The 26,421-nt window shown below is 42.0% G+C and overlaps 1 protein-coding gene across 1 annotated transcript in view; it reads right to left on the bottom strand.

Annotated features, from left to right (window-relative positions):
- Positions 1 to 26,421, bottom strand: part of bach2b (BTB and CNC homology 1, basic leucine zipper transcription factor 2b) — a 356,916-nt gene that overhangs the window by 15,516 nt on the left and 314,979 nt on the right. The window contains exon 5 of the mRNA XM_063033290.1: positions 6,661 to 6,867. Within this exon, the coding sequence (XP_062889360.1) occupies positions 6,661 to 6,867 (207 nt within the window). The remainder of the gene's footprint in view (positions 1 to 6,660; positions 6,868 to 26,421) is intronic.

The following is a 26,421-nucleotide window of genomic DNA, read 5'->3' as shown; positions in this document are numbered from 1 at the left end:
GATGGCATTCTCACAGATACTTAGTTAAATCGGAGCTCACTGGCATAAAGTTCTGGTGAAGGGTCTCCAGCTGGGAACGCCAAATCTGTTTTTCACTCCACAGATGCTGCCTAACCTGCTGTGTGCTTCTGACATTTTCTGATTTTATCTCAGACTTGCAGTGTCTGCAGTTTTTATTTGAGACTAAGGAATTTAAATGGAAGTTACTGACCCATTGTCGAGAGGTAGAAAGTGGGGACAATGGGCAGGTACTATGTGAGTATTTCAGACAGTTTTGGAGGTCAGAATCAGAATCAGGTTTAATATCACCAGCATACTGTATGTTGTGAAATTTGGAGTCTTTGCAGCAGCAGTACAATGCTATACATAATAATAGAAAAAAAGTGTATGTGTTTGTGTGTGTGTATATATATATATATATATATACACACACACACATATACACAGCTATATACTAGTTAAATTAAAGGAGTGCAAAAATAAAAATTAAGAAAAGAAGGTTGTGAGGTAGCGTTCATGGATTCAATGCCCATTTAGAAATCGGATGGCAGAGGAGTCCAATGAATTAATAAACCAGAGGGTACAGCCTCAGCCTGAAGGTAGTGAATTGGGGGAATTCTTTGCCACAGATGGCTGTGCAGTCCAAGTCATTGGGTATATTTAAGGTGGAGGTTGGTAGGTTCTCGATTAATCAGGGTGGCAAAGATTCTGAGGAGAAGGCAGGAGAATGGGATGATGGATCAGCCATGATGGAGTGGTACAGCAGACTTGAGAGGCCAAATGGCCTAATTCTGCTCATACATATTGTGGTATAAAAGGAGACGGCATGGTAGTGTTGTGATCAGTGCAAAGCTTCACAGTGCCTGTAATCACCGACTGGAGTTCAACAACCACTGCTGTTTGTAAGGAGTTTGTATGTCTTTGCTGTAGCCGCGCGGGTTTCCTCGGGTGCTCCGGCTTCCTCCCACAGTCCAAAGATGTACGGGTCAGGGTTAGGGAGTTGTGCACATGCTATATTGGTGCTGGAAAGGAGGTGACACTTCCAGGCTGCCCCCCCGCCCCGCTCAATCCTTGGACTATGTTGGTTATTGATGCAAACAACGCATTTCACTATGTTTCGACGTATATGTGACAAATAAAGCTTCTTAAAAGGAGATCTCGAGTAGCAAAGTAGAAAGGTTATGTTGTGCTAAGGACACAAATGCAAATTACAATCCATCCTGGGTTACTACATTTTATGGGTGTAAAGCAGTTTTATTAGAATGGTAACAACAGGAATTCTGCAGATGCTGGAAATTCAAGCAACACACATCAAAGTTGCTGGTGAACGCGTTCACCAGCAACTTTGATGTGCGTTGCTTTATTAGAATGGTTCCAGGTATGAAGAAGTTTAACCACAAGATGTAATTGGAGAAACTGGGATTGTTTTCCCTGGATCATTGAAAGATGCGGGGGGCGGGGGGGAGTGGAATATGATAGCAGTACTCCAGATCATAATGGCTGGAAAACCAAAAGGTCTTCTGTAATCCAGGTTAATTAAACCCAAACATATAATGTTAGAAAGCTCCTCCTGTGGAAGGATGAAGACGAAGTTTACCAAATTAAAAAAAAATACTTGGGGAAACAAAATGCTATGCGAGAACAAGGCGTGGCTGATGCAGACATGGGAAAATGAGAGAAACACAGAAAAACTATTATAAGTTAAAGATATAAATGGTTAAAAGTGGAATTAGTAGTGAGTATCTCTACTTGAAAACCTGAGGGTGAAACCCCTGGAGAGACAATAGCAATAAAAGATTTACTGAAGTTACGGCTATAACAAGCAGCAGCTATAACAAGACAATATCGGCAGAGACGAGTGTCCAAGATCTCTACAGTGTAACCGGGAATTAGTTCTGTTAATCGTACCAAGGGATTTGGTGAGTTAAAACTTTTACTGTTCCAAGTGTATGAAATTTGTGTGTGAAATTTCATCCAACAAGCCAAGAAACAAGATGGCAAGTCACCCAAGATTGAAGAACCAGCACGGGAATGAAATGTTCAATGATGTAGAGGATTTAATACGGTTGGATATACAAGTTTATTTTCATTCCAAGGATCTGAATTTGACTTTCTGCAAGAACTGTTCATTTTTGCAAAGACTTTTATAAACTACTGAACATGACTTACTTTGTTTAAAAATTGGGATGTTGAAGAATTGTTGTGAAAGGAGTTAAGCTATATTCTTTTTGGGGGGGGTTTGAATTTGAATTTGTAGACATACTGACTGAAACTGAAGTCAACCATAATATTTAAGAATAGGAATTCAATTAGTTTTCTAACTAATTAGGGATAAATAAAAAGGAAAGATTAATCTGTACCCTTTAAATAGGGAATAACACTAGATCTAATTAGAGTAATAAAAGTTATTCTAATGAATATCACTGATTCTAACTAAACAGGATTTGGTTTTGGTTTTAATTTGATAGCTGAGATTTGGAACCTGACAAATGTTGGAATTTTGACTTACTCATGTAAATATTTTGTATATATTGTTTTTTTTATAAACCAAACTTACCTCCAGAAGTGTGTGTTTTCTATTCACTGCCTCCTTCCGATATGTAGAGCTTCTGATCGCCTACCAGCACCTAGTGTAGTACTATCTAATTTGATTTTCTCATAAACAGTGCGGCAACCAGTCACACGAGATAAGACCAGCACTACACAGGTGTTACACTTCCCATTAGTAAATGATTTAATGTCCAGGATATGCAAATTCAATTTTGGGCAAAGGTACAAAGGGAATGTGAGGGAAGGCCAAACAAACTACATTTATTATCCATACATCATTTTCTGTGGTGGAAACAAAGCGAGTCAGCATTTTCCAAAGGTAATTGAATAAGCAATAAAAAATAAATTATTTGTAGGGCTTTGGGGAATGAGCAGGGAACAGCACTGATTGGATCTAAAGGGAGCACTATGGACTTAATAGGCAGGTGAGGAGGGGCTGGTCCTCATTCAGAGCCCTAACAAGTATATTTATGTTAGAGGTAACAATTTTGGCAATCTATAACTGCAAACAATTTGTTGCTCCAATCCATCAGGCCTGGCTTTGCTGTGCATCCTTAAACTGATGCTTCACAGCTTGGAATAATGGCAATAGGAAAGATTTGTTGCTGGAAGCCACATCAAGAACAGGATAATAACATTAATTATTTTAACTGTATAAACAGCTTGAATACTTAACATATTGTTTCACCAGATGGCAAACTCATCGTAACATTGCTTATGAGTTGTCTGGTTGTGACTGTTTGCTCTCAAGGGTCACTTCTGTTTAAACTGTCTGTTCATCTGAGGCCTCCCATTACCTACATGCTGTGTTCAAAGAGAAGGCAATGCAGCTGCTGTTAAGAACCTTTGTAAATTGATGTCTTTTTTTTCTTGAGAATGGGTCAGTTTATCAAGACTGCAAGAAACCAGCAGGTTAAGAGTGGTTTTCTTATGCTCTAAAAGGTCTAGAGTGTATATATGTTTTATTTTACTGATATTCTATATGTGGTTTATTATCTTGCATTGGCGAACACTAGGCCTCAAGATGTGGCGTTGCCTGAGAACCATCAGACCCAGTGCACTCCACTGGGGGAGTGTGGTGAGCATCCAGGCTGGGGTCCACATTGCCCCCGCCCCCCCCCGCTGTGTTTGCTCGGCAGAAGACAAGCTGTATTGTGGTCCACTATAGATACTGTAGATTGATGGCTTGAGTTTTGGACTGTTTTATTACGTGGCTGTAATACCATATGTGCTTGTCATCTTGCACATGTTGTGTGTACTTTGTGCTGTGTGTGACTGTTGGTACTGTATTTTGCACTTTGGCCCCAGAGTAATACTGTTTCGTTTGGCTGTATTCATGGGTATTCATGTATGGTTGAATGACAATTAAACTTGAATTGAATTGAATTGAATAGAATTCTATAGGAATTTCTTAAAATAACAAAAATCCTTTTTTAAGTAAAAAAAAAAGAAATACAAGAGATTCGGCAGAGGCTGGAAATCCAGAACAACCCACACAAAATGTTGGAGGAACTCAGCAGGTCAGACAGCATCAATGAACAGTCAATGTTTTGGGCTGAGACCCTTTGTCAGGACTCTGCTAATTAATATTGCAGCTAATTATGGCCAAGTGCAGTCAGACTTTGTGTGTGTTTAAAATGCGCATGATTCTTCAAAGTGCAATAAAAATGCATCATGTCAAAGGTAAATTATTTAGTTCATTAAAATACACTCCAATTTATAAACTGAGATTTTTAATCTATTACTTTGTACTGCCAAACATATTTTGCTTGAGCCCGTCAGTATCTGAAGGAATTGGTTCAGGCTTTGAATCCATGAGAAATATTTAAGGAAAAAACTCTAATGACATACATGGAACACAGAATAGTGCACCCTAGTAGGAACAGGCCCTTTGTCTCACTAAATCTGTACTCCCCATGATACCAGTCTAACCAATCTCATCTTCATGCACATGGTCTGTATCTCTCTCTACCTTGCCTTCCACTATTTGATATTTTCAAATAGGAAAAGGACTCTACTACCTAAACACAAGAGATTCTGCAGATGCTGGGAATCCAATAGCATCACACACCAAATGGGCAGGAGGAACTTAACAGGTCAGGCAACATCTGCAGAAATTAATAAACAGTTGATGTTTTGGGCTGAGACCCTTCTTCAGTACTGGAAAGGAAGGGGGAAGGCAGCAGTATGAAAAGGTTGGGGGAGGGGAAGGAAGCTAGCTAGAAGGTGATAGATGGAACCAGGTGGGTGGGAAAGGAAAAGGGCTGGAGATGAAGAAACTTGATAGGAGAGGAAGAGCAGACCATGGAAGGAAGAGAAAATGAGGGGCATCAGGGAAGGTGAGAAGAGGTAAGCAGCCAGAGTGAGGAAGAGAAGAAGAGATAACCTACCCTATCTATGCCTCTTATCATTCCATATACTTTTATCAGGTTATCCTTCAGCCTCCAATGCTCCAGCAAAAACAATCCAAGTTTGTTCACGATCTCCTTATCTCCAATCTAGGCAGCATCTTGGTGAACCCTTACCCATCTCCAGAATCTCAGCTTTCTTCATTGAACGTGGCGAGCTGAACTGCACACAATACTCCATAGGTGGTCTAACAAAATCTTTATACAACTGCATCATGACCTCCCACTTTTATACTCAATGTCCTGACAAATGGAGACAAGCTCTCTTTACTACCTTATTCATTCTTACTGCCATTTTCAGGGTCCAGTGGATTTGCACCCCAAGATGCCCCTGCATATAACGGTCCAATGATCCCGCCATTTAGTGAACTCCTTCCACTTGCATCTGACCTCACAAAAAAAATGGCCTCTCACTTTATTTATTTTTATTTTATATAGACATACACACTTGTCTGGATTAAACTCCATCTGATGGTTTTCCACCCAAATTATTGCTTATAATAGAAGTATGTTTAGAATAACAGTGACACTACATAATGTGTTATTAATGTGCCCTGAGGTTGATAAGAGTTTAACATATCTTAATGGTAAAATGAGCTCCAAGATAACAGGATGGCACAGAATGGAGAGAGCTGCTGCCTCGCATCCATCCAGCATCCTCTTTGACTTTCTACCATCAGGCAGGAGACTCTGATGCATAAAAACAAGAACGGTTGGGATGGGAAACAGTTTCTTCCCCCAGGCCATTAAGGCTTCTGAACTCCCTGCCGCACTGCAGTTAAAGTGTCACTGGTTAATTTGTTCTGGGCTGTACAATATTCAATTTATGCACTTTAGTTTGTTATTTATTCGTGATTCATCTGTAGATTTTATCCTTCCTTTTATAAGATATTGTGTGTTGTGTCTGTTAATGTGTACTATTGCGCTTTACACCATAGTCTGGAGAAACATTGTTTGATGGTATACATTTTTATAGCTAAATGACAATAAACTTGACTTGATTTGTCAGCTCCAAAGAACTAGGTTTAACTGTGACTTCCAGTGCCGTTGGAGTGGAGTTTGCACGTTATTCCTGTACCATACCTGTGTGAGTTTCCTTCAAGCACCCTGTTTTCCTCCTACATGACAAAATGTGTGGTGCTTCACTGGTCATTGTAAATTTCCCCTTATGTTCAAGTGAGTGGTAGGATAAAATAGGTTAAAGTAGGATTGGGTGTAACGATGGGTATTTGATTGTGGTCTCTGGCATGTTTGTGTGCTATATCTCACAAAGACATATCATTAGCAACACACACAAAATGCGGGAGGAACTCGACCATTCAGACTGCATCTATGAAAAAACGGAAACAACTGACTTCTTTGACTGAAACCCTCAGGGCAGTCCTGATGAAAGGTCTCAACCCGTAACGTCGACTGTTTACGCTTGTCAATAGATGCTGCCTGACCTGCTGAGTTCCTCTAGCATTTTGTGTGTGTTGCTTGGATTTCCAGCATCTGCAGATTTTCTCATGTTTGACATATCGTTAGGCCACTTTGAAGTCAATTATTTCTCTGTAGATTGGTGTCTAGATACAAACCCATGGCTCCTCCCCAAGATGAGAATATAAGAATATTTTACTGCCATAGCCAATTATAATGCAAGCAGTGAACAAAAATTCATCTAACTTTGACAACAAATAGTTGGGTTTAAATAAACACTCACCAACTTCTGAATTTCACATTCCAAGTTCTGAATGCAGTCAAGTTTTCGCTTCCGACAACGCTGGGCTGCAATCCGATTTTTACTGCGCCGGCGGACATCGTGAATAAACTCTAACTGCTCAGAGGTTAATTTGTGCATCTTTACCATCATTTGGAAATCATTCCTTGGAAGATCTGTGATTTGATCTATTGGAAAGGGGAGTTTAACCTAGAATACAAATGTAACATAAGTTGGTTATCAAGTACATTGGAACAATCCATCTATAAAAGTAATAGTTCCAATTGGGATCATCATTAATTGAGAAAAAGAGTACACTAAAATTAGAATAGCAGGATCTACGCTGGGAGGTTGAGCACTCCACTCCAGCGTGTGGTGAAAACTGCCCTGCGGATTATTGGCACCCAGTTGCCCACCATTGAGGACGTCTACCATAAACGCTGCCTGGGCAGGGCAAAAAGCGTTATCAAGGATGCATCTCAGCATAACCATGGACCTTTTACTCTCCTCCCATCCGGTAGGCGCTACAGGAGCCTCCTCTCCCGCACCAGCAGGCTCAGGAAGGGCTTCTTCCCTGAGGCTGTGACCCTGCTGAACCTCACATCACAGCGCTAAGCAGTACTGCACCCATATTGGACTGTCTCAGTACTTTTATATTTGTGTGCTGTAGCACTAACTTTTTATTCGCAGTTATTTTGTAAATAATACTATAGGAGATCACGAGGCTTTGCAATACAATCTACTCAACAGGAAAGTGGCCAGCAGATTTTGTGGTGTCAGTGTTTGTCATGATCCCAAAGAAAAGTAAGAGCACGAAATGTTCAGACTTTAGAACTATAAGTCTTATAAATCATGCCTCCAAGATCTTGTTAATAATACTTATAAGCAGAATAAAAAGGACAGTTCTTAATGAAATTAATGAGTGCCAGAGCGGATTTATACCGGGTAAGGGCACCCGTGAAGGGATTTTCAATTTGCGAATAATTGTGGAACGAGGTCTAGAAAAAAAGAAAGACATTTACATGTGCTTCCTGGATTACGAAAAAGCTTTTGACCGAGTCAATCATGAACAGCTGGTCAATTGCCTGAACTCACTGGGACTGGATGGGAAAGATGTTCGACTGATTGTGAGTCTGTACTGGCATCAGAAGGCAGTAATAAGAACTAGTGGTGGGAATTCACTGAAAGTTGAGATCCAAAAAGGGGTTCACCAGGGCTGCATTATCTCCCCTTTATTATTTAACATTTACTCAGAGGTAATCTTTAGGGTGTTGAATGATGAAGCTGGTGTCCAAATTGGTGGAGTGATGGTGAGCAACTTGAGCTATGCAGATGATTCAGTGTTGTTAGCCGAGACTGAGGACGAGTTACTCAGAATAGTAGATAAGATAAATGCTGAAGGAGAACGATTTGGAATGAAAATAAATGCCGCAGAGACGAAGATGATGGTAGTAGTATCACGGAAGAAAGAAGTCCCCAAAATCAGTATCAAAATTAACGGCATAGGCATAGAGCAAGTCAAGAAGTTTGTGTACTTGGGACAGCTGGTCACAGAGGATGGGAAATGTGATACAGAAATTAGACGAAGAATTGAGATTGCAAGATCAGCGTTCTGGAGCCTGAGTGATGTGCTGTGTGGCAAGAGGTTGGACTCTGGGCTGCGTTGTAGAATTTGGAAATGCTACATCTGGAGCAGTCTGTTGTATGGAGTCGAATCGTGGACCTTTTGCAAGGAAGCACAGTGACGACTGAAGGCATTTGAAATGTGGTGTTTAAGGAGAATGCAGAAAATTAGATGGGTGATGAAGGTCAGTAATATGGAAGTGTTGAAGAGAGCGAGGAGAGAAAAGGAGTTGCTGAAGAATGTGCAGAAAAGGAAGCTGGAATATGCCGGGCACTTGTTAAGAGGTGGTGGACTGCAGGAATTGTTATTGGATGGGACAATAGAAGGAAAGAGGGAAAGAGGAAGGCAGCGAACCACTTGGTACGATAATGTGAGGCAATGGACTGGGTTGAGTTATGCCGAGGCCAGAAAAAGAGCGCAAGATCGAAGAAGATGGAAGTGCATAGCCGCCAACCCCGGATTTGGGACAGCACCCACTGACTGACTGACTGGCTATTCTTTTGCACTTCTGGTCAGCTGCTAATTGCATTTCATTGGCTTTGTATCTGTACTCGGCACAATGACAATGAAGTTGAATCTAATCTAATCTAATATGCAGGTGTGCACTGTAGGTGTGAGTTATAGCTGTAAAGAAAATCTGCAAAATTGGTAAAGCTACATTAGAAACACATCCAGTCACAAATACTGCAAGACATATGAACCTGCAAAGTATTTCATAGCAATACCCAGTTAGACTGGGAGCTTGGCATTTTACAGAGATGACAAATCTCCATAATTTCAATGCAAAGCCCCGTTGTCTTGCAATGCCGTCTCCAACCTGCAGGTGGCACTGGCAGAATGAACCATCATGCACTCTGGATTGGAACAACAAAAGGTGGTTAATCACTTTTAATTATTATAGTGCAGTTCACAATCTTACAATAACGGTTCATCAACGCACAAGAAAGCACTTTCTCTGACAATCAGAGAAGAGCAACGAGAAAACAATCGTACACAGTCAGGAGAGTTATTTGGAAGAACTCTATCATTCAGTCAACCATCAGTAAAAAAGTGAATTTCATGAAATCAGACATTTACAGCACAGAAGATCTCCATTTGGTCCACGCCTGTTGTAATGCTCTCTTAAAGTGCTCATCCAAGTACTTGCTAAACAGGCTGAGAGTTTTTGCCTCCATTACCCTCTCAGCAGATAAATTATAGACCCCTCCGTTCACTGAGCGAAATATTTTATTTAAATCATCCCCGTCCCATCCTTCTACCACTTAAATAAATCTATATTCTTCTAGTTACTGCTAAAGGAATTGTGTCTTTTCCATTTATTCTGTCTAGGCCTGCACAGCTTAATAGACCTCAACTACATTTCTTTGTCTCCTACAATCTGAAGAAAACCACAGCAGCCAAGTCACTCTTCTCATAACTACAATTCTTCAGTCCTGATAATATCCTCGTAAATCTCCTTTTCTCTCTTTCTATATTATTCCTGTATCATACTGACCAGAAATATAAACAATATTCTCAGTGTGACCTAACTAATGTTTTATAGAGTTTTAGGATGACTTCTCTGCTTTTGTATTAATCCACTGAGACACAAAAACAAGTAATCTACATCCCTGGTTATCCTAAACACAGATGCTGGAAATCCAGAGCAATACACACAAAATACCAGAGGAACTCAGCAAGTCAAGCAGCATCCATGGAGGGGAATAAACAGTTTTGGGCTGAGACCTTCATCAATACTGGAAAAGAAAGGGAAAGAAGCCAGTATAAGATGGTGGGTGGAGGGAGAGGGAAGGAGTACAAATTGACAGATGCCAGGAGAAACCGGGTGAGGGGGAAGGTGAGTGGGTGGGGAGAGAAGTAGAGGCTGGGGGATGATAGATCAGGGGTTCCCAAGAGTCCACAGACCCCTCAGTTAATGGTAGGGGTCCATTGCATAAAGAAGGTTAGGAACCCCTGTTATAGAGGCACATCCACCTTGCACTGCAAAGTGCACACACATCAACTCTTAAAATATTGAAGTCTGTACCATTTCATTATAGTTCATCATTCCCACAATCCCCATTGACAAGTTGCAGAACCTGGGCCTCTGTACCTCCTTCTGCAATTGGATCCTCGACTTCCTAACCGGAAGACCACAATCTGTGCGGATTGGTGATAACATCTCCTCCTCACTGACGATCAACACTGGCGCAGCTCAGGGGTGTGTGCTTAGCCCACTGTTCTACTTTCTATATACACACGACTGTATGGCTAGGTACAGCTCAAATACCATCTATAAATTTGCTGACGATACAACCATTGTTGGTAGAATCTCAGGTGGTGACGTCGGGACGTACAGGAGTGAGATATGCCAACTAGTGGAGTGGTGTCGCAGCAACAACCTGGCACTCAATGTCAGTAAGATGAAAAAGTCAGTGGACTTCAGGAAGGGTAAGACAAAGGAACACATACCAATCCTCATAGAGGGATCAGAAGTGGAGAGAGTGAGCAGTTTCAAGCTCCTGGGTGTCAAGATCTCCAAGGACCTAACCTGATCCCAAAATATCAATGTAGTTATAAAGAAGGCAAGACAGTGGCTATACTTCATTAGGAGTTTGAAGAGATTTGGCATGTCAACAAATACACTCAAAAACTTCTCCAGATGTACCGTGGAGAGCATTCTGACAGCTGCATTACTGTCTGGTATGGTGGGGGGAGCGCTACAGCACAGGACCGAAAGAAACTGCAGAGGGTTGTAAACCTAGTCAGCTCCACCTTGGGTACTAGCCTACAAAGTACCCAGGACACCTTTAGGGAGCGGTGTCTCAGAAAAGGCAGTATCCATTATTAAGGACCTCCAGCACCCAGGGCATGCCCTTTTCTCACTGTTACCATCAGGTAGGAGGTGCAGAAGCCCAAACGCACACACTCAGTGATTCAGGAACAGCTTCTTCCTCTCTGCCACCTGATTTCTAAATGGACATTAAACCTTTGTTCACTACCTCACTTATTTTAATACACAATATTTTTGCTTTTTGCATGTTTTTTAATCTATTCAATATATGTATACCTTAATTGATTTACTTGTTTATTTATTATGTTTTATTTTATTTTTTTTTCTCTCACTCTCTGCTAGATTATGTATTACATTGAACTGCTGCTGCTAAGTTAACAAATCTCACGTCACCTGCCGGTGATAATAAACCTGATTCTGATCCTGATTTATAAGTTTCCACAGCAGAGCTTGCTACTAGACTCCAAAGTGTCAGATACCCAAAGGATTTAAATTCTTTGTGGGAAGTTCAGGGTCCTGCCATGAGGACCATGTTAGTGCACTGATGATATAATAGGTGACCTCCATTCTTTACTTAAGAAGACCTCCTCTCGCCAAGGCATATGGCATCAATTTACAGGCTCATCTTTTATTAAGACTGTTAAAATACTGCTAAAATGGATGTTAACATTAATGAATTTGAAGCTGCAAATATTTTGGGTTTGGCTGTGGGGACACAAGTGTGTGTTGTGCTGGAGGAACTCAGCAGGCCAGGCACCATCTATGGAGATAACGTTTCGGGCCGAGACCTTTCATCAGGTGTATAAGATGACGAGAGGCATTGATCGTGTGGATACCCAGAGGCTTTTTCCGAGGGCTGAATTGGCTAACACGAGGGGGCATAGTTTTAAGGTGTTTGGGAATAGGTACCGAGGGGATGTCAGGGGTAAGTTTATCACACAGAGAGCAGTGGGTGTCTGGAATGCACTGCCAGCGGCGGTGGTGGAAAGCGGATACAAAAGGATCTTTTAAGACCTTCTTAGATAGGTATACTGAGCTTAGAAAAATAGAGGGCTATGTGCTAGGGTAATTCTAGGTAGTCTCTAGAATAGGTTACATGGTCAGCACAGTATTGTGTGCAGAAGGGCCTGTAATGCGCTGTAAGTTTCTGTTCTATGAGGGTGTGGTGCAGAATTTTAAATTCTGGAATGTGTGGTTTTGGAAGCCAGGTAAAAATGACAACATATTGGAAAATTTTAAGCTATTATTACAAGTTATACTGAGGAGGGAAAAAGATGGGAACTAAATCACTTCAGGAGTTGGCTTTAAAGATGAGAAAATCTGCAGAAGCTGGAAATCTAAGCAACACACAAAATGCTGGGGGAACTCAGCAGGCCAGGGAGCATCTGTGGAAGAGAGAAAAGAGTTGATGTTTCGGGCTGGACCCTTCATCATGACTGGAAAAAAAAGATAAGAAGGTTAGGGGAGGGGAAGAAGAAGTACAAGGAGATAGGAGATAGGTGAAACTAGTAAAGGGGGAGGGGTGAAGTAAACAGCAGGGAAGCTGACAGGTGAACAAGATAACGGGCCGGAGAAGGGGGAATCTCATAGGAGAGGCTAGAAGACCATGGAAGAAAGGGAGGGGGAGGCGCACCAAAGGGAGGCGATGGGCAGGTCAGGAGATAAGGTGAGAGAGGGAAATGGGAATGGGAATAGTAAAGGATGGGATGGGGGCAATTACTGGAAGTTCAAGAAATCGATGTACGTGTCATCAGGTTGGAGGCTGCCTAGAAGGAATATAAGGTGCTGTTCCTCCAACCTCAGTATGGCCTCATCGCAGCAATAGAGAAGGCTATGCACTGATATGTTGGAATGGGAAACAGTCCTTCCAGCTGAGGCAACACTTCACCTGTGAGTCTGTTGGGGTCATCTACAGTTGGGGTGCTCCCAATGTGGCCTTCTGTTATTGGTGAGCCGATGTAGATTGGGAGACTGCTTCGCTGAGCACCCGTGTCAAAAAAAGTGGCAGCTCCCAGTGTAACCCATTTCAAATCTACTTCCCATTCCCATTCCAACATGTCAGTTCATGGCCTCCTCTGTACATCAAAACATACAGCGAAGTATGTCGTTTTGCATCAACAAGCTACAACATTGCACGCCCACTTACTAACGGAGGGATGAAAAGAACCAAATATTAACTAGATATGATAGATTGTGGTTATACTCTGCAGCAATTGAATCACTAATTAATCTTTACTGCAACTACAGCAGCAGTGGTAGTCAAACAATGAAACTTACTGTCAAAGAACGGTGATCTTTTCCAGGTCATGCAACTGACTTTGACACAGCCATGATAATGCTGAAATCTGGCTCCAAAGTCTAGGCACTGATACGTAAACTGCCCACACCCTAGGTCCCATACTGCCAGGTTCAGGTACAGTCATTACCCTACAACCATCAGACTTCTGAACCAGCTTAGATAACTTCATTTACGACAATTATGAACTGATTTTACAACCTACAAACACACTTTTAAGGACTCTGCAACCCATGTTCTCAGTATTATTGATTACCTTTTTATTTGCACAGCTTGTCTTCTTTTGCACATTGGTTGCTTGTCGGTGTTTGTATGCAGGCTTCATTGATTCTATTAAATTTCTTTGTTCTACTGTAAGTGCATGCAACTACATGTGTTTTTTTGGAGCTCTGACCAGCAACGAATCCGGACGTCATAAGATTGAGAGGAGGGGATTTCACTCAAGTCCATTGACCAAGTTGAAAAAGGCAGTGGTGAATCGTGACAATTTATTGGGAGCTCTTACCAGTGATCAATCGGCGTTTAGGATTGATTAGCAAGAGCAAATTAAAGGAAAGCAGGGGCAAGTCCAGAGGCAATCGTCACAGTGGACATCGTTGTAGTGGGCAGAATCAGAGTGGTGGCTTTAGCTCTTCACGACTTGATTCAGAGAAGGCAAAAAAGAAAAGCTCTAGGCAAAGTTTCTTTTTCCTTCCCTTCTTTATATCTGCTCAGCTAGGACAGTAGAGATTCCAGGCAGGAAAATTGAATGCTCCTCTTGCAGGATGTGGGAAGGCAAGGAGACCTCCAGTGTCCCTGATGACTACAACTGTGAGAAGGGCATCCAGTTGCAGCTTCTAACAAGCTATGTTAAGGAGCTGGAGCTGGAACTGGATGAACTTCGGATCATTTGAGAGGCTGAGGGGATGAGAGAAAGGGCATATAGAGAGGTAGGTACCTCCAAGGTGCAGGACACAGGAAACTGGGTAACAGTCAGGAAGGGGAAACAGGTTAAGGAGCCAGTGCAGAGTAACCCTGTGGCTATCCTGTCAACAACGGGTATATCACTTTGAAATCTGTAAGGGGGATGACCACTGCAGTCGGGTATCTGACACTGAGTCTGCCTCTGTGACACTTTGTGGAATTTTCCACTTGTGATGTCATGTCAGGGCTGAAGGAAATTTTGGATCTCGGAGGTTTATGGATTTTGGAATTTTGAACAAGCGTAGATCCTATGCTGTTAGATATGTTAATAGTTTCATCTCAGTGGATAATTGGAACTAACCTTGAGTATGACATTGTCATTGAATACTACAGCGCAGAAACAGTCCCTTCGGCCCATCTAGTCCATCTTATCCCTAGTCCAATTAACCTGCACCTGGACCACAGCTATGCAGCTATCAAAACTTCTTAAGTGTTACAAATAAACTTGCATCTGCCACTTTCACTGGCAGCTTATTCCACACTTGCACCACCCTGTGTGAAGACTGCCCTTCAGGTTCTTCTTAAATATTTTACTTTTCACCCTAAGGGGAGGGAGGAGAAGATGGTGGCGCGACGCAGTGTGCGCAGCCGTTCCAAATAAATATCGATTATGTGTAAGTAGGGGGGGCCATGCACAATCCGGATTTGATGGAGACAGCCGTGAGAAGCACAGCGGAACACCTGGAGTAACTTCTGAAATGCCCGCTTCGCTGCCGCTGCTACTGTGCGATCAAGAATCTCCGGAGACGAAGGCCCCAAATCCTCGGCTTTGCCTATTGCCTGTTGCCCGGGCTGGGGTCGAAGCGCTCAGCAGAGATGGTGCTCGGTGCTCGGTGTCGGAGAGCTGGTTGGAGGCTCAGAGTTTTCGGACGGACTCGGAGTTGGACTGTGGTCGGATGCTTCCAGGATGCTGCACCGGAAAGTTTGCGGTGCTGGAGGTTCACCGTCTGTGTGAGATGATGGGACTTTCGAGAGACTTGGAGACTTTTACCATGCCATGGTCTGTTCTTATCAAATTACAGTATTGCTTTGCACTGTTGTGACTATATGTTATAATTATGTGGTTTTTGTTAGTTTTTAAGTCGGTTTGTCATGTATTTCCTTGATATGATTCTGGAAAAACATTGTATCATTTCTTAATGCATTCATTACTAAATGATAATAAAGGAGGAACTGCGTGTCCTCATAATCATAATCATTAGCTTTTGACCTTTAGTTCTAGTCTCGCCACTCCCGAGGAGAAAAAACCCTGCAAGCGTTTACCCTTCACATCCATGTACATTGACAGTCCTCCAGTGTCAGCTGCATGGGCTGGAAGCTGGAAAAAATCACCATTCTTTGACAATAATTTCCATTGTTTGACTTCTGCTGCTATAGTTGCAATAAGATTCACCACCCTCTGGGCAAAGAAATTTCTTCTCATCTTGGTCCTGACTGGACAACCCTTTATTTAAGTATTGTGTGTCAGGTTCCTCCAGTTGAGGAAAGCATCAACACCGCAGTTATCCTATTATGCACTGTACAAATGTTAATGTGAGACCATCTCCCACCTTTCCAGACTTTGCACATCCATATCTCCTCAATCTCTTCATATAATCTGCTGAACCTTGGCTGCATTCCATCCCTGACAAATTCATCTATATTACCATAGACAGTACTGTGCAAAATTCTTAAGCACAAGTAAAAAAAAATTCTGTAAAGCAAAGATGCTTTCAAAATAATGAAACAAAAAGTTTTTAAATGTCAAAAATTACTATAAAGTGCAGTAAACTAAAAAACTAAATCAAATCAATATTTGGTGTGACCACTCCTTGCCTTTAAAACGGCATCAATTCTTTTGGGTACACTGTTGAGCAATTTTACAAGAAAATCAGCTGGTACGATGTTCCAAGCACCTTGGAGAACTTGCCACAATTCTTCTGCAGACTTTGGCTGTCTCCCTTGGTTCTGTGTCTCCAGGTAATCTCAGTCAGCTTCGATAATGTTGAAATCAGGGCTCTGTAGAAGCCACAGAATCTGAAACCATATAAAAAATCTAGGGTGCCTAAGACTTTTGCACAGTACTGTATAGAATATTTCAGACGTAGGTTCTCTTGGCCCTGCAGTATTCCAGCGAGGTGCGAACATTTCATTCCCGTTGCAGAAACGACTGATTTAAGTTTTGTTTCCTAATTGCTTACAATGCTTATGTGTTAACTTCCAGTGGTTTACATAAAGGGGAGCACCAGTACGTCTGAACACCATCACTTTTTAGTCCCTTAACATTTAAAAAAAATACTGTGCATTTCCATTACTTCAAACAAAATGCACACCTCACATTTTATTTAATTATGTTCCATTTACCATAATCCTTGCCATTCATCCAACCAGCTTAAAACCTCCTGGAGTCTTTCTGCGTTTTCCTCAGAACCCACATTACCACCCAGATACGTGTCCCCAGCAAAATTAGATATATTACACTTGGTCCCAACATCCACAACACTGATGCAAATTGTGAACATCTGAAGCTTCAGCACCAATTCTTGTAGCCCAGTGGACACAAACATCATATCTAAAATTAGCTCACTCGACAGTTTTTAATCCATTAAGCAATCCTCAGTCCATGCTGATTATAGTGCACTCTAACCTGATAGCCTCCTCATCAAAGGTCTCTGAAACCTCGAATAATGATTCAAATACTACTCGCATTCACCGGCTTACCCTTACTTACTCTGCTAGTCACAGCCTCAAAAACTAAGATACGTCAGAAATAATTTTTATTTCATAATTCCATGCTTAATTCTAATATTCTTGTGTTCCATTATCACCTTGTTAAGAATAGATTCTAGCATTTTCCTTACTATTAATTCATGCCAACTGGCTTGCTTGATGAAGGAATTCTCATTTGAAATATTGATGGCTTCTCTTTCCACAGGCGCTGCCTAACTTGCTGTCCGTTTCCAGTTTTTTCTGACTGTACGTCCCTGTTGTCCAACCCTTGGAAACTATTCTAGAGTTTATAAAACCTTGGAAGATGACAATCTTTTAAAAGCTTGGGGTGCAAGCCATCAATTCCAAGCCATTAGGCACACTCCATCTTTGCTAAATTCTCCAATCTTTTTTTAAAGAATGCTATTTTTCGCAGCGCCTCACTCAATCTGGATGTAGGAATTCTTCTCTCCTTTCTGTTGTGAAGATAGGCACTGTGTAATTAATTAATTTCTCTGCTGTTTCTTTTTCTCGCCCAAGTGACCAGCACTAACCTTTGCTAATCTTTTCCTTTTAAAGATTAAAGATTAGCTTCATTTGTCATATGTACACTGAAACATCAAAACATACAGTGAAATGTGTTGTTTGCGTCAACAACCAACACAGTTTGAGGATGTGCAGGGGCAGCCTACAAGTGTCACTATGCTTCTGGCGCCAACAAGCAAGCCCACAACTTACTAACCCTAACTAATCCATTGCCTTTGAATATGGGAGCACCCGAGAAAACCAGTTACAATGCTCGCCACGGTACCTCTGTAAAAATGTGCGAGTGTCATTAGTATCATACTCCTAGTGAAATATAGCTGTTGTTACATCTTCTTTGTACTTGCATCAATATGTTGGGCTTAAGATAGGTCTTTACAGATGATGACACCCAGGGGGAGGAGAACCAGCAGGAGATGATGGGCAGGTAAGAAGATAAGGTGAGAGAGGGACACAGGAATGGGGAATGATGAAGGAGAAGAGTGGGAAGGGCCATTACTGGAAGTTCAAGAAATTGATGTTCATGCAATCAGGTTGGATGCTACCCAGACAGAATATGAGGTGGTGCTCCTCCAACCCGAGTGTGGCCTCATCCTGGCAGCAGAGAAGTCAAGTCAAGTCGCTTTTATTATCATTTCAACCATAACTGCTGGTACAGTACACAGCAAAAACGAAACAACGATCTTCCAGGACCATGGTGCTACCTGAAAAAACACAAAACTACACTAGACTACGTGAAACAACACAAAACTACATTAGCCTTTGGGCTTACACGGGACTACATAAAGTGCACAAAACAGTGCAAAACAGTACAATAATTAATAAACAAGACAATAGGCACAGTCAAGGACAAATTACAATATAATAATAAATGATGTAAACATAAATGTAAATGTAAACAATGTTTTAGCAGGAATTGAGAAAGAAATGAACAAAAATTGCAAAGGGAGTGGAATGGTGTTCAGTTGAGGGTGTGAGTGTGTGTGTGTGTGTGTATGTGTGTGTGTGTGTGTGTGTGTGTGTGTGTGTGTGTAGTTGGTGTCAGACTAGACTCTGGGAATTGAGGAGTCTAATGGCTTGGGGGAAGAAACTGTTACACAGTCTGGTCGTGAGAACCCGAATGCTTCGGTACTTTTTGCCAGATGGCAGGAGTGAGAAGAGTTTGTATGAGGGGAGACCTACATGTCAGAATGGAAGTGAGAAGTAGAGTTGAAATGGATGGTCACTGGGAGATCCCGCTCTTTGTGTTGGATGGAGTGAATGTGCTTGGCAAATCGGCCTCCCAATCTACATTGGGTCTCACCAATACACAGGAGGCTACACTGGGAGCACCGATCCAGTAGATGACCCCAACAGACTCGCAGGGGGAGTGTCATCTCACTGGAAGGACTGTTTAGGGCCCTGAGTGGTAGTGAGGGAGGAGATGTAGGGCTTGTGTACCATTTGTTCTGCTTGTAATAATGCATTCAGTTTGACAAGTACGATATATAAATTGGTAGTGCCTGTGAGTTGTGACATCCTGCTGACTGATGGAACAATTGCAACATATAAATAAAGCTGGACAGCTATAAATTACTTAATGAAGACAGTTTAAGGGGAAGAAAATGATGGAGCTGATGGAGCAATATACACAAACTGAACTCTGAGACACATGAGAGAGGAAATAAAAAACTGAAAGACAGACATGGTTCAGTGTGTAGAATGAAGAGAAGGCTGTGGGACTAAGCCATTAATGAGGGTATGCTGAAATACCCCAGCACGAGTTGAAAGCCTTGATGGAATAGAGTATGGAAAGCATCTGGTAAGGGATGAACTGTGATAGTTGAAAAGCTCAACTTACTACAAATTGACAGGGGCAACGATTTTCTTCTGGTAAGACAATGAACAATTTTCCACAGTTAATGGAAAACTATTTTATGATTCAGTTTATGAAGGAAGCAAGGAAGGAAGGAAACACAATATGCATGAGTTTTTAAATGCCAGTGAACATAATGAAGAAAGACTGGATGAACTGGGCTTGTACTCGTTGGAATTTAGAAGATTGAGGGGGGATCTGATTGAAACGTATAAGATCCTAAAGGGATTGGACAGGCTAGATGCGGGAAGATTGTTCCCGATGTTGGGGAGGTCTAGAACGAGGGGTCACAGTTTGAGGATAGAGGGGAAGCCTTTTAGGACCGACGTTAGGAAAAACTTCTTCACACAGAGAGTGGTGAATCTGTGGAATTCTCTGCCACAGCAAACTGTTGAGGCCAGTTCATTAGCTATGTTTAAAAGGAAGTTAGATATGGCCCTTGTGGCTACAGGGGTCACGGGGTATGGAGGGAAGGCTGGGTTCTGAGTTGGATGATCAGCCATGATCATAATAAATGGCGGTGCAGGCTCGAAGGGCCGAATGGCCTACTCCTGCACCTATTTTCTATGTTTCTATGTTTCTATAATGCCATTGAATGTCTTGGAGAATTTATTCATATCTCAAACAAAACAGTCAAATTCATTTTCTGCATTTGTAATTACTCTCTGGGCATGTTTGGAACTTGTTGTAAGAGATAGAACCTATAAATCTGAGTACCATTATTCTTCATTACAAATTAGATTTGAATTTGAACAGGGTGTAGCATTCAGGCTGAGACACTTTTGTTACTGCAGGTTTCAATCAACACGAAAGGTAAAGATTAGCTTCATTTGTCACAAGCACATTGAAACATGCAGTGAATCTATAGCAACACACAGAGAAAATGCTGGAGGAACAAAGCAGGTCAAGCAGCATCTACGAAAATGAATGCTGAGTCGACGTTTCCAGCCAAGACCCTTCTTTAGCACTGGAAAGGAAGGGGGAAGATGCCAAAATAAAAAGGTGAAGGGAGGGGAAGGAGGATGGCTAGAAGGTGATAAGTGATGCCAGGTGAGAAGGAAAAATAAGGGGCTGGAGAGGAAGGAATCTGTGAGAAGAGCCCAGTGGACTAGAGGAGAAAGGGAAGGAGGGGGAGACCCAGGGGGAGATGATAGGAAGATGAGAAGAGATAAGAAGACAAGAGTGAGGAATCAGAGAAGAGGGGAGGGGAAGGGAAAAAATATTTTACTGGAAGGAGAAATTGATATTCATGCCACCAGGTTGGAATCTACTCAGACGAAATATAAGGTGTTGCTCCTCCACTCTGGACCCCTCATCTCATGGACTGACATGTAAGATCTTTAGTAGAGAAGATTTTGCAGATCTTGCAGTGAGTCTTATTTCAGTGGAGGGCAAGTTGTTGGAGAAGATCCTGAGAAGCAGGATTTATGAGCATTTGTAGAGACATAATCTGATTAGGGATAGTCAGTAGGGCTTTGTCAAGGGCAGATCATGCCTTACGAACCTAATTGAATTCTTTGAGGATGTAACAAAACACATTGATGAAGGTAGAGCAGAGGATGTAGTGTCTATGGATTTCAGTAAGGCATTTGATAAGGTTCCCCATGTGAGGTTCATTCAGAAAGTAATGAGGCATGGGATCCAAGGAGATCTTGCATTGTGGATCCAGAATTGGCTTGAGCACAGAAGTCAAAGAGTGGTTGTAGACAGGTCATATTCTGCAAGGAGGACGGTGACCAGCGGTGTTCTGTGGGGATCTGTTCTGGGACCCCTCCTTTTTTTTTAATAAATATTTTTATATTTTTATAAACAACCTGGATGAGGAAGTAGAAGGGTGAGTTAGTAAGTTTGCTGATGATACAAAAATTGAGGTGTTGCGGATAGTCTGGATGGTTGTCAGAGGTTATAGCAGGACATCGATAGGATGCAGAACTGGACTGAGAAGTGGCAGATGGACTTCAACCCAGACAAGTGTGAAGGGGTTTATTTCGGTAGGTCAAATTTGAAGACAGAATATAATATTAATAGTAAGACTCTTGGCAGTGTGGAGGATCTGCGAGATCTTGGGGTGCATGTCCATAGGACACTCAAAGCTGCTGTGCAGGTTGACAGAGTTGTTAAGAAGGCGTATGGTGTGTTGGCATCCATCAACCGTGGGATTGAGTTCAAGAGGTGTGAGGTATGTTACAGCTATATAAGACCTTATTTAGACCCCACTTGGAGTACTGTGTTCAGTTCTGGTCACTTCATTACAGGAAGGATGCAGATGCTATACAGAGAGTGCAGAGGAGATTTACTAGGATGTTGCCTGGATTGGAGAGCATGTCTTATGAGAATAGATTGTGTGAACTTGGCCTTTTCTCCTTGAAGCGACAGAGGATGAGAAATGACCTTACAGAGGTATATAAGATGATGAGAGGCATTGATTGTGTGGATAGCCAGTGGCTTTTTCCCAGGGCTGAAACGGCTAACATGAGGGGGCATAGTTTTAAGGTGCTTGGAAGTAGGTATAAGGGGGATGTCAAAGGCAAGATTTTCACACAGAGAGTGGTAGGTGCGTGGAATGTACCAACAAAGGTGGTAGAAGCGGATACAATAGGCTCTTTTTAAGAGACTCTTAGATAGGTATATGGAGCTTAGAAAATAGAGAGTTATATTCTCTTTCTATTATAAATAGAGGGCGGAAGGGAAATTCTGGGCAGCTTCTAGAGTAGGTTACATGGTCAGCACAACATTATGGGCCCAAGGGCCTGTAATGTGCTGTAGATTTTCCATGTTTCTATGTTGTAGTGATTAAAAACTTGTGCCATTAATTTGATATATCTGTCTGGAAGGCCATGAATTATTTATTGGAGAACTGTCAAGAGAGTAAGCTGACAGAACAATGTAGATAAACTAGAGCACTGTTGTGCCTTAGCTTGCAAAAACCTTAAGTGTACCCATAAGTGTAGCTTGTCCCTAGCTCCGAAGATGTGACTTTTCAAGCACTGAATGAGTTCCACACTTGTGAGGAGTTTCATCCTGGTGCTCTTAACAAAGGCATCAATGAGTAACACACAAAATGCTGGAGGAACTCTGCAAACCAGGCAGCATCTATAGAAAAAGGTACAGTCGACGGTTCAGTCCGAGACCCTTTGGCAGGACGGGATTAAAAAGATGAGGAGTAGATTTAAAAGGTGTGGGAGGGGAAGGAGAAACACAAGGTGCTAGGTGAAACTGGGAGGGGGAGGGATGAAGTAAAGAGCTGAGAAGTTGATTGGTGAAAGAGATACAGGGCTGGAGTAGGGGGGAGTCTGATAGGAGATGACAGAAGGCCATGGAAGAAAGTAGAAGGGGGAGATGCACCAGAGGGAGGTGATGGGCAGGCAAGGGGATAAGATGAGAGAGGGAAAAGGAGATGGGGAATGGTGAAGGAGAGGGGCAGAGGGGGCCATTACTGGAAGTCCGCAAAATCAATGTTCATGCTATCATGTTGGGGGCTACCCAGACAGAATATAAGGTGTTGTTCCTCCAACCTGAGTGCAGCCTCATTGCGGCAGTACAGGAGGCCATGGATTGACATATCGGCATGGAAGTGAAATTAAAATGGTTGGCCACTAGGAGATCAGTGAGTACTAGGAAAAGTAGCTATAAAATTAACATGTCATAAAAGAATGAGAATAATTGCTCAGCTCAGCAACATGAAATTTTCATGTTTATTTGAGAGATCTATGAGGCCATTGTGTATACTAGATTTTTTGTTTAACCTTTGGAGATAGAGAATTAAAAAAATGAGGCACAGAAATAGGTATCAATGGAGTGCAGAACGAGGAAGGTTCTAGAACAGTTACTATCCCTCAACTATCAGGCTCTTGAACAAAAACCTACTGAGATGTTCCCACAACCAATAATCTCATTTTAACTTGTTATTTCACGCTCTCGTTATTTAATGCCATTTATTCATATTTGTATTTACACAGTTTGTTGTCTTCTGCACTCTGGTTGATTTTTAATTGCTCCTGTTATAGTTACTATTCTATGGATTTGCTGAGTATGCCCGCAGGAAAATGAATTCCAGGGTTGTATGTGGTAACATATATGTACCTCGATAATAAAATTTACTTTGAACTTTTTTGTCCTTCTCTAATTAAACATTCACCGAGCCTAGATCTCTGAATGTTGCTGGTATGATCCGGGGTTCAACGGCTTCAGTGGTGGTAAATCCCAGTTTTCATACATGTCTAGTGACACATGAAAGCCTAGAACATAATAACAAATTTGGAGCAGGATTTAGAGATGCCCTTTATTTTAAGGGATAAGGAGTATGTTATGAGTTAAGACATTTTGTTTAAGGTTAATGTTCTTAATTAAAAGTGCATTTTTGAACTCAATTTCTTTACATGTTAAAAAAAATGTTCTTCAACTTCATAAACACAAGAGATTCTGCAGATGCTGCAAATCCAGAGTAACACACACAATGCTGGAGGAAGTCAGCGGGTCAGGTAGTATACAGTATATGCTGAGGATGTTCTACGAGTCTGTGGTGGCCAGTGCGATCATGTTTGCTGTTGTGTGCTGGGGCAGCAGGCTGAGGGTAGCAGACACCAACAGAATCAACAAACTCATTCGTAAGGCCAGTGATGTTGTGGGGATGGAACTGGACTCTCTCACGGTGGTGTCTGAAAAGAGGATGCTGTCTAAGTTGCATGCCATCTTGGTCAATGTCTCCCATCCACTACATAATGTACTGGGTGGGCACAGGAGTACATTCAGCCAGAGACTCATTCCACCGAGATGCAACACAGAGCGTCATAGGAAGTCATTCCTGCCTGTGGCCATCAAACTTTACAACTCCTCCCTTGGAGGGTCAGACACCCTGAGCCAATAGGCTGGTCCTGGCATAATTTACATATTACTATTTAACTATTTATGGTTTTATTACTATTTAATTATTTATGGTGCAACTGTAATGAAAACCAATTTAGCCCAGGATCAATAAAGTATGATTATGACTATGAAAGGGAATGAACAGTTGACATTTCAGGCCGAGACCCTTTATCAGGACTGGAAAGGAAGGGACTTCCTCCTTCCTATCCAGTCCTGATTAAGGGTCTTAGCCGAAATGCTGACTGTTTATTCCCCTTCACAGACGCTGCCTGACCTGCTGAGTTCCTCCAGTATTTTGTGTGTGATATTCTTCATTAATAGTCTTTTGATGTCTATCTGTAAGTGAGCGATATCTAAAAACTATCCTAATTGAAGGAAAAGGATTTATTAGAGGCCAGGCTCTAGTTTTAGTTTTACTTGGCGGAGCTATGACGGCCTTGGAGAGCAGCTTCTTTGAGCTCATCTGAAAAAAGTGTCTCTACCCTTTACTAGGGAGAGAGAAAGCCTGTGGCAGGTCGAATTATCAGACGAACAATTAGCTTTTGCTGTACTAGAGATCATGGTCGTTCTTGGGGCTTTGCTACTGCTTGCTTTATGAGTGGATGGCGCTGATGCTTTTTTTTTGCTGAAGTAAGTGGGGGAGGGGGAGGGTAATTGCTCTGCTGCTGCTCGTGCGTGGGAGGGGGGAGTAGGGGGCTTTGGGGTTCTCTCACTCATTCTTTGGGGTACTCTTCTGTTTTCGTGGATGTCTGTGAAGAGCAAGACTGTCAGGCTGTATATTGTATACATTCTCTGATATTAACTACTGAACAGTCACCATGAGGGAGAGGTCACTGAACTGCAGGATATGGACTGAAACAGGCTCACTCTGACCATGTAAAAGGTGTTGGCTCAGGGCAGTGACTCCAGGTTGCTCTCTGCTCCTGTATAATCCACTCCCTTATATGCTTATATAGACCTCTCCAAAATTTCTGTTAAAATGGAAAATTGTAGTTTTTTTTCCTGAAGCTTCAGGTTATTTGTGAGTTCTCACTTTGGCAATGATGAATTCCACTGTTTAGAAATCACTGGTTTCTGCTCGGGAGATGTTTTTCTGATACGTCTCCCATTATGGTACGATGAGTCATAAACTTTAGAAACCTGATTTAGAATGGAAATAAAGATTAATGTGAACAATTAATGACAACCAGATTGGAAAAAAACAGCAATACTTTCATAGCTGGCTGCAAATCAGCATTAATCTGCTTCTGTCCTTCTATACAGGACAGGAATTTTAGCTCAATGCCTGCAGCCAAATTTATTAATGTACATGATATTTTGGTTCAAATACAACTTCAATATAAATAAAGAACCAGGAGCCAAAATAACTCAGCAAGCAGCTCTTGGCCAAAATTTCTTAAACTGTAAAGCACAGGGACATTTCAAGATGAATCCACTTTGATTCTGAACTGTCAGGTCATTAACTGCTTCCAAAACATGGAATTACTGCATCTCGTTGTTAGATATCATGAGGTAAGTTATGACAAAGCATTTTCTCTTATAAGCCAAACTGGTTTAGAAAGATTTAATGCAATTAATATAAATATTTTATAACAAAAGGCTGAAATACTTTATCTCCAATAACGAAACTTACCAGTTTGTGTTGTTAATATATGGCTTCCAACACAATTCGGTATTTACCAGGAATCTACAATCTGTAGAATCTGGGCTATATGGGGTGTCCAGGAAAGGGTCACGCCTCTGGTGAACGGGCTTGTCATGTCCATTCTGGGGCAGCTCACTCAGCTCTCTCCTGTGGACTCAGGTAGCTGTTTGCATGTGAAAGTGGCCACACCCCAGTACACCACATCGACATGTGGGCTAGACCAGGTGAGGGTAGTCAGCAGCCTCGTACCCTGGTGAGAAAGGGACATGCCTGTCCTACCATGGGAAGTCAGCTCCGGTGGACTGGGCGGATGAGATCCAACAACTGGGAAGGTGGTTCTGCAACGCTCCTTGGAGAGCAAAGGGCATGACAAGACACAGAAGCTACCATGGTCATCCACTAAAACCAAAGGACACCCCCGGTTGTGACTCTTGTTCGTTCCACTGGACCCAGACTTCTGAGGTCAAGAGAGTGGAACTGCCCCCAGTGCAACGCTAAAACTTAAAAAACT

The sequence above is a fragment of the Mobula hypostoma genome, chromosome 2 (genome assembly GCF_963921235.1).
Source record: "Mobula hypostoma chromosome 2, sMobHyp1.1, whole genome shotgun sequence".
NCBI classification, from domain to species: Eukaryota; Metazoa; Chordata; class Chondrichthyes; order Myliobatiformes; family Myliobatidae; genus Mobula; species Mobula hypostoma.
Note: the sequence above shows the minus strand (reverse complement) of the source record. Positions and strands in the feature narration are given on the sequence as shown.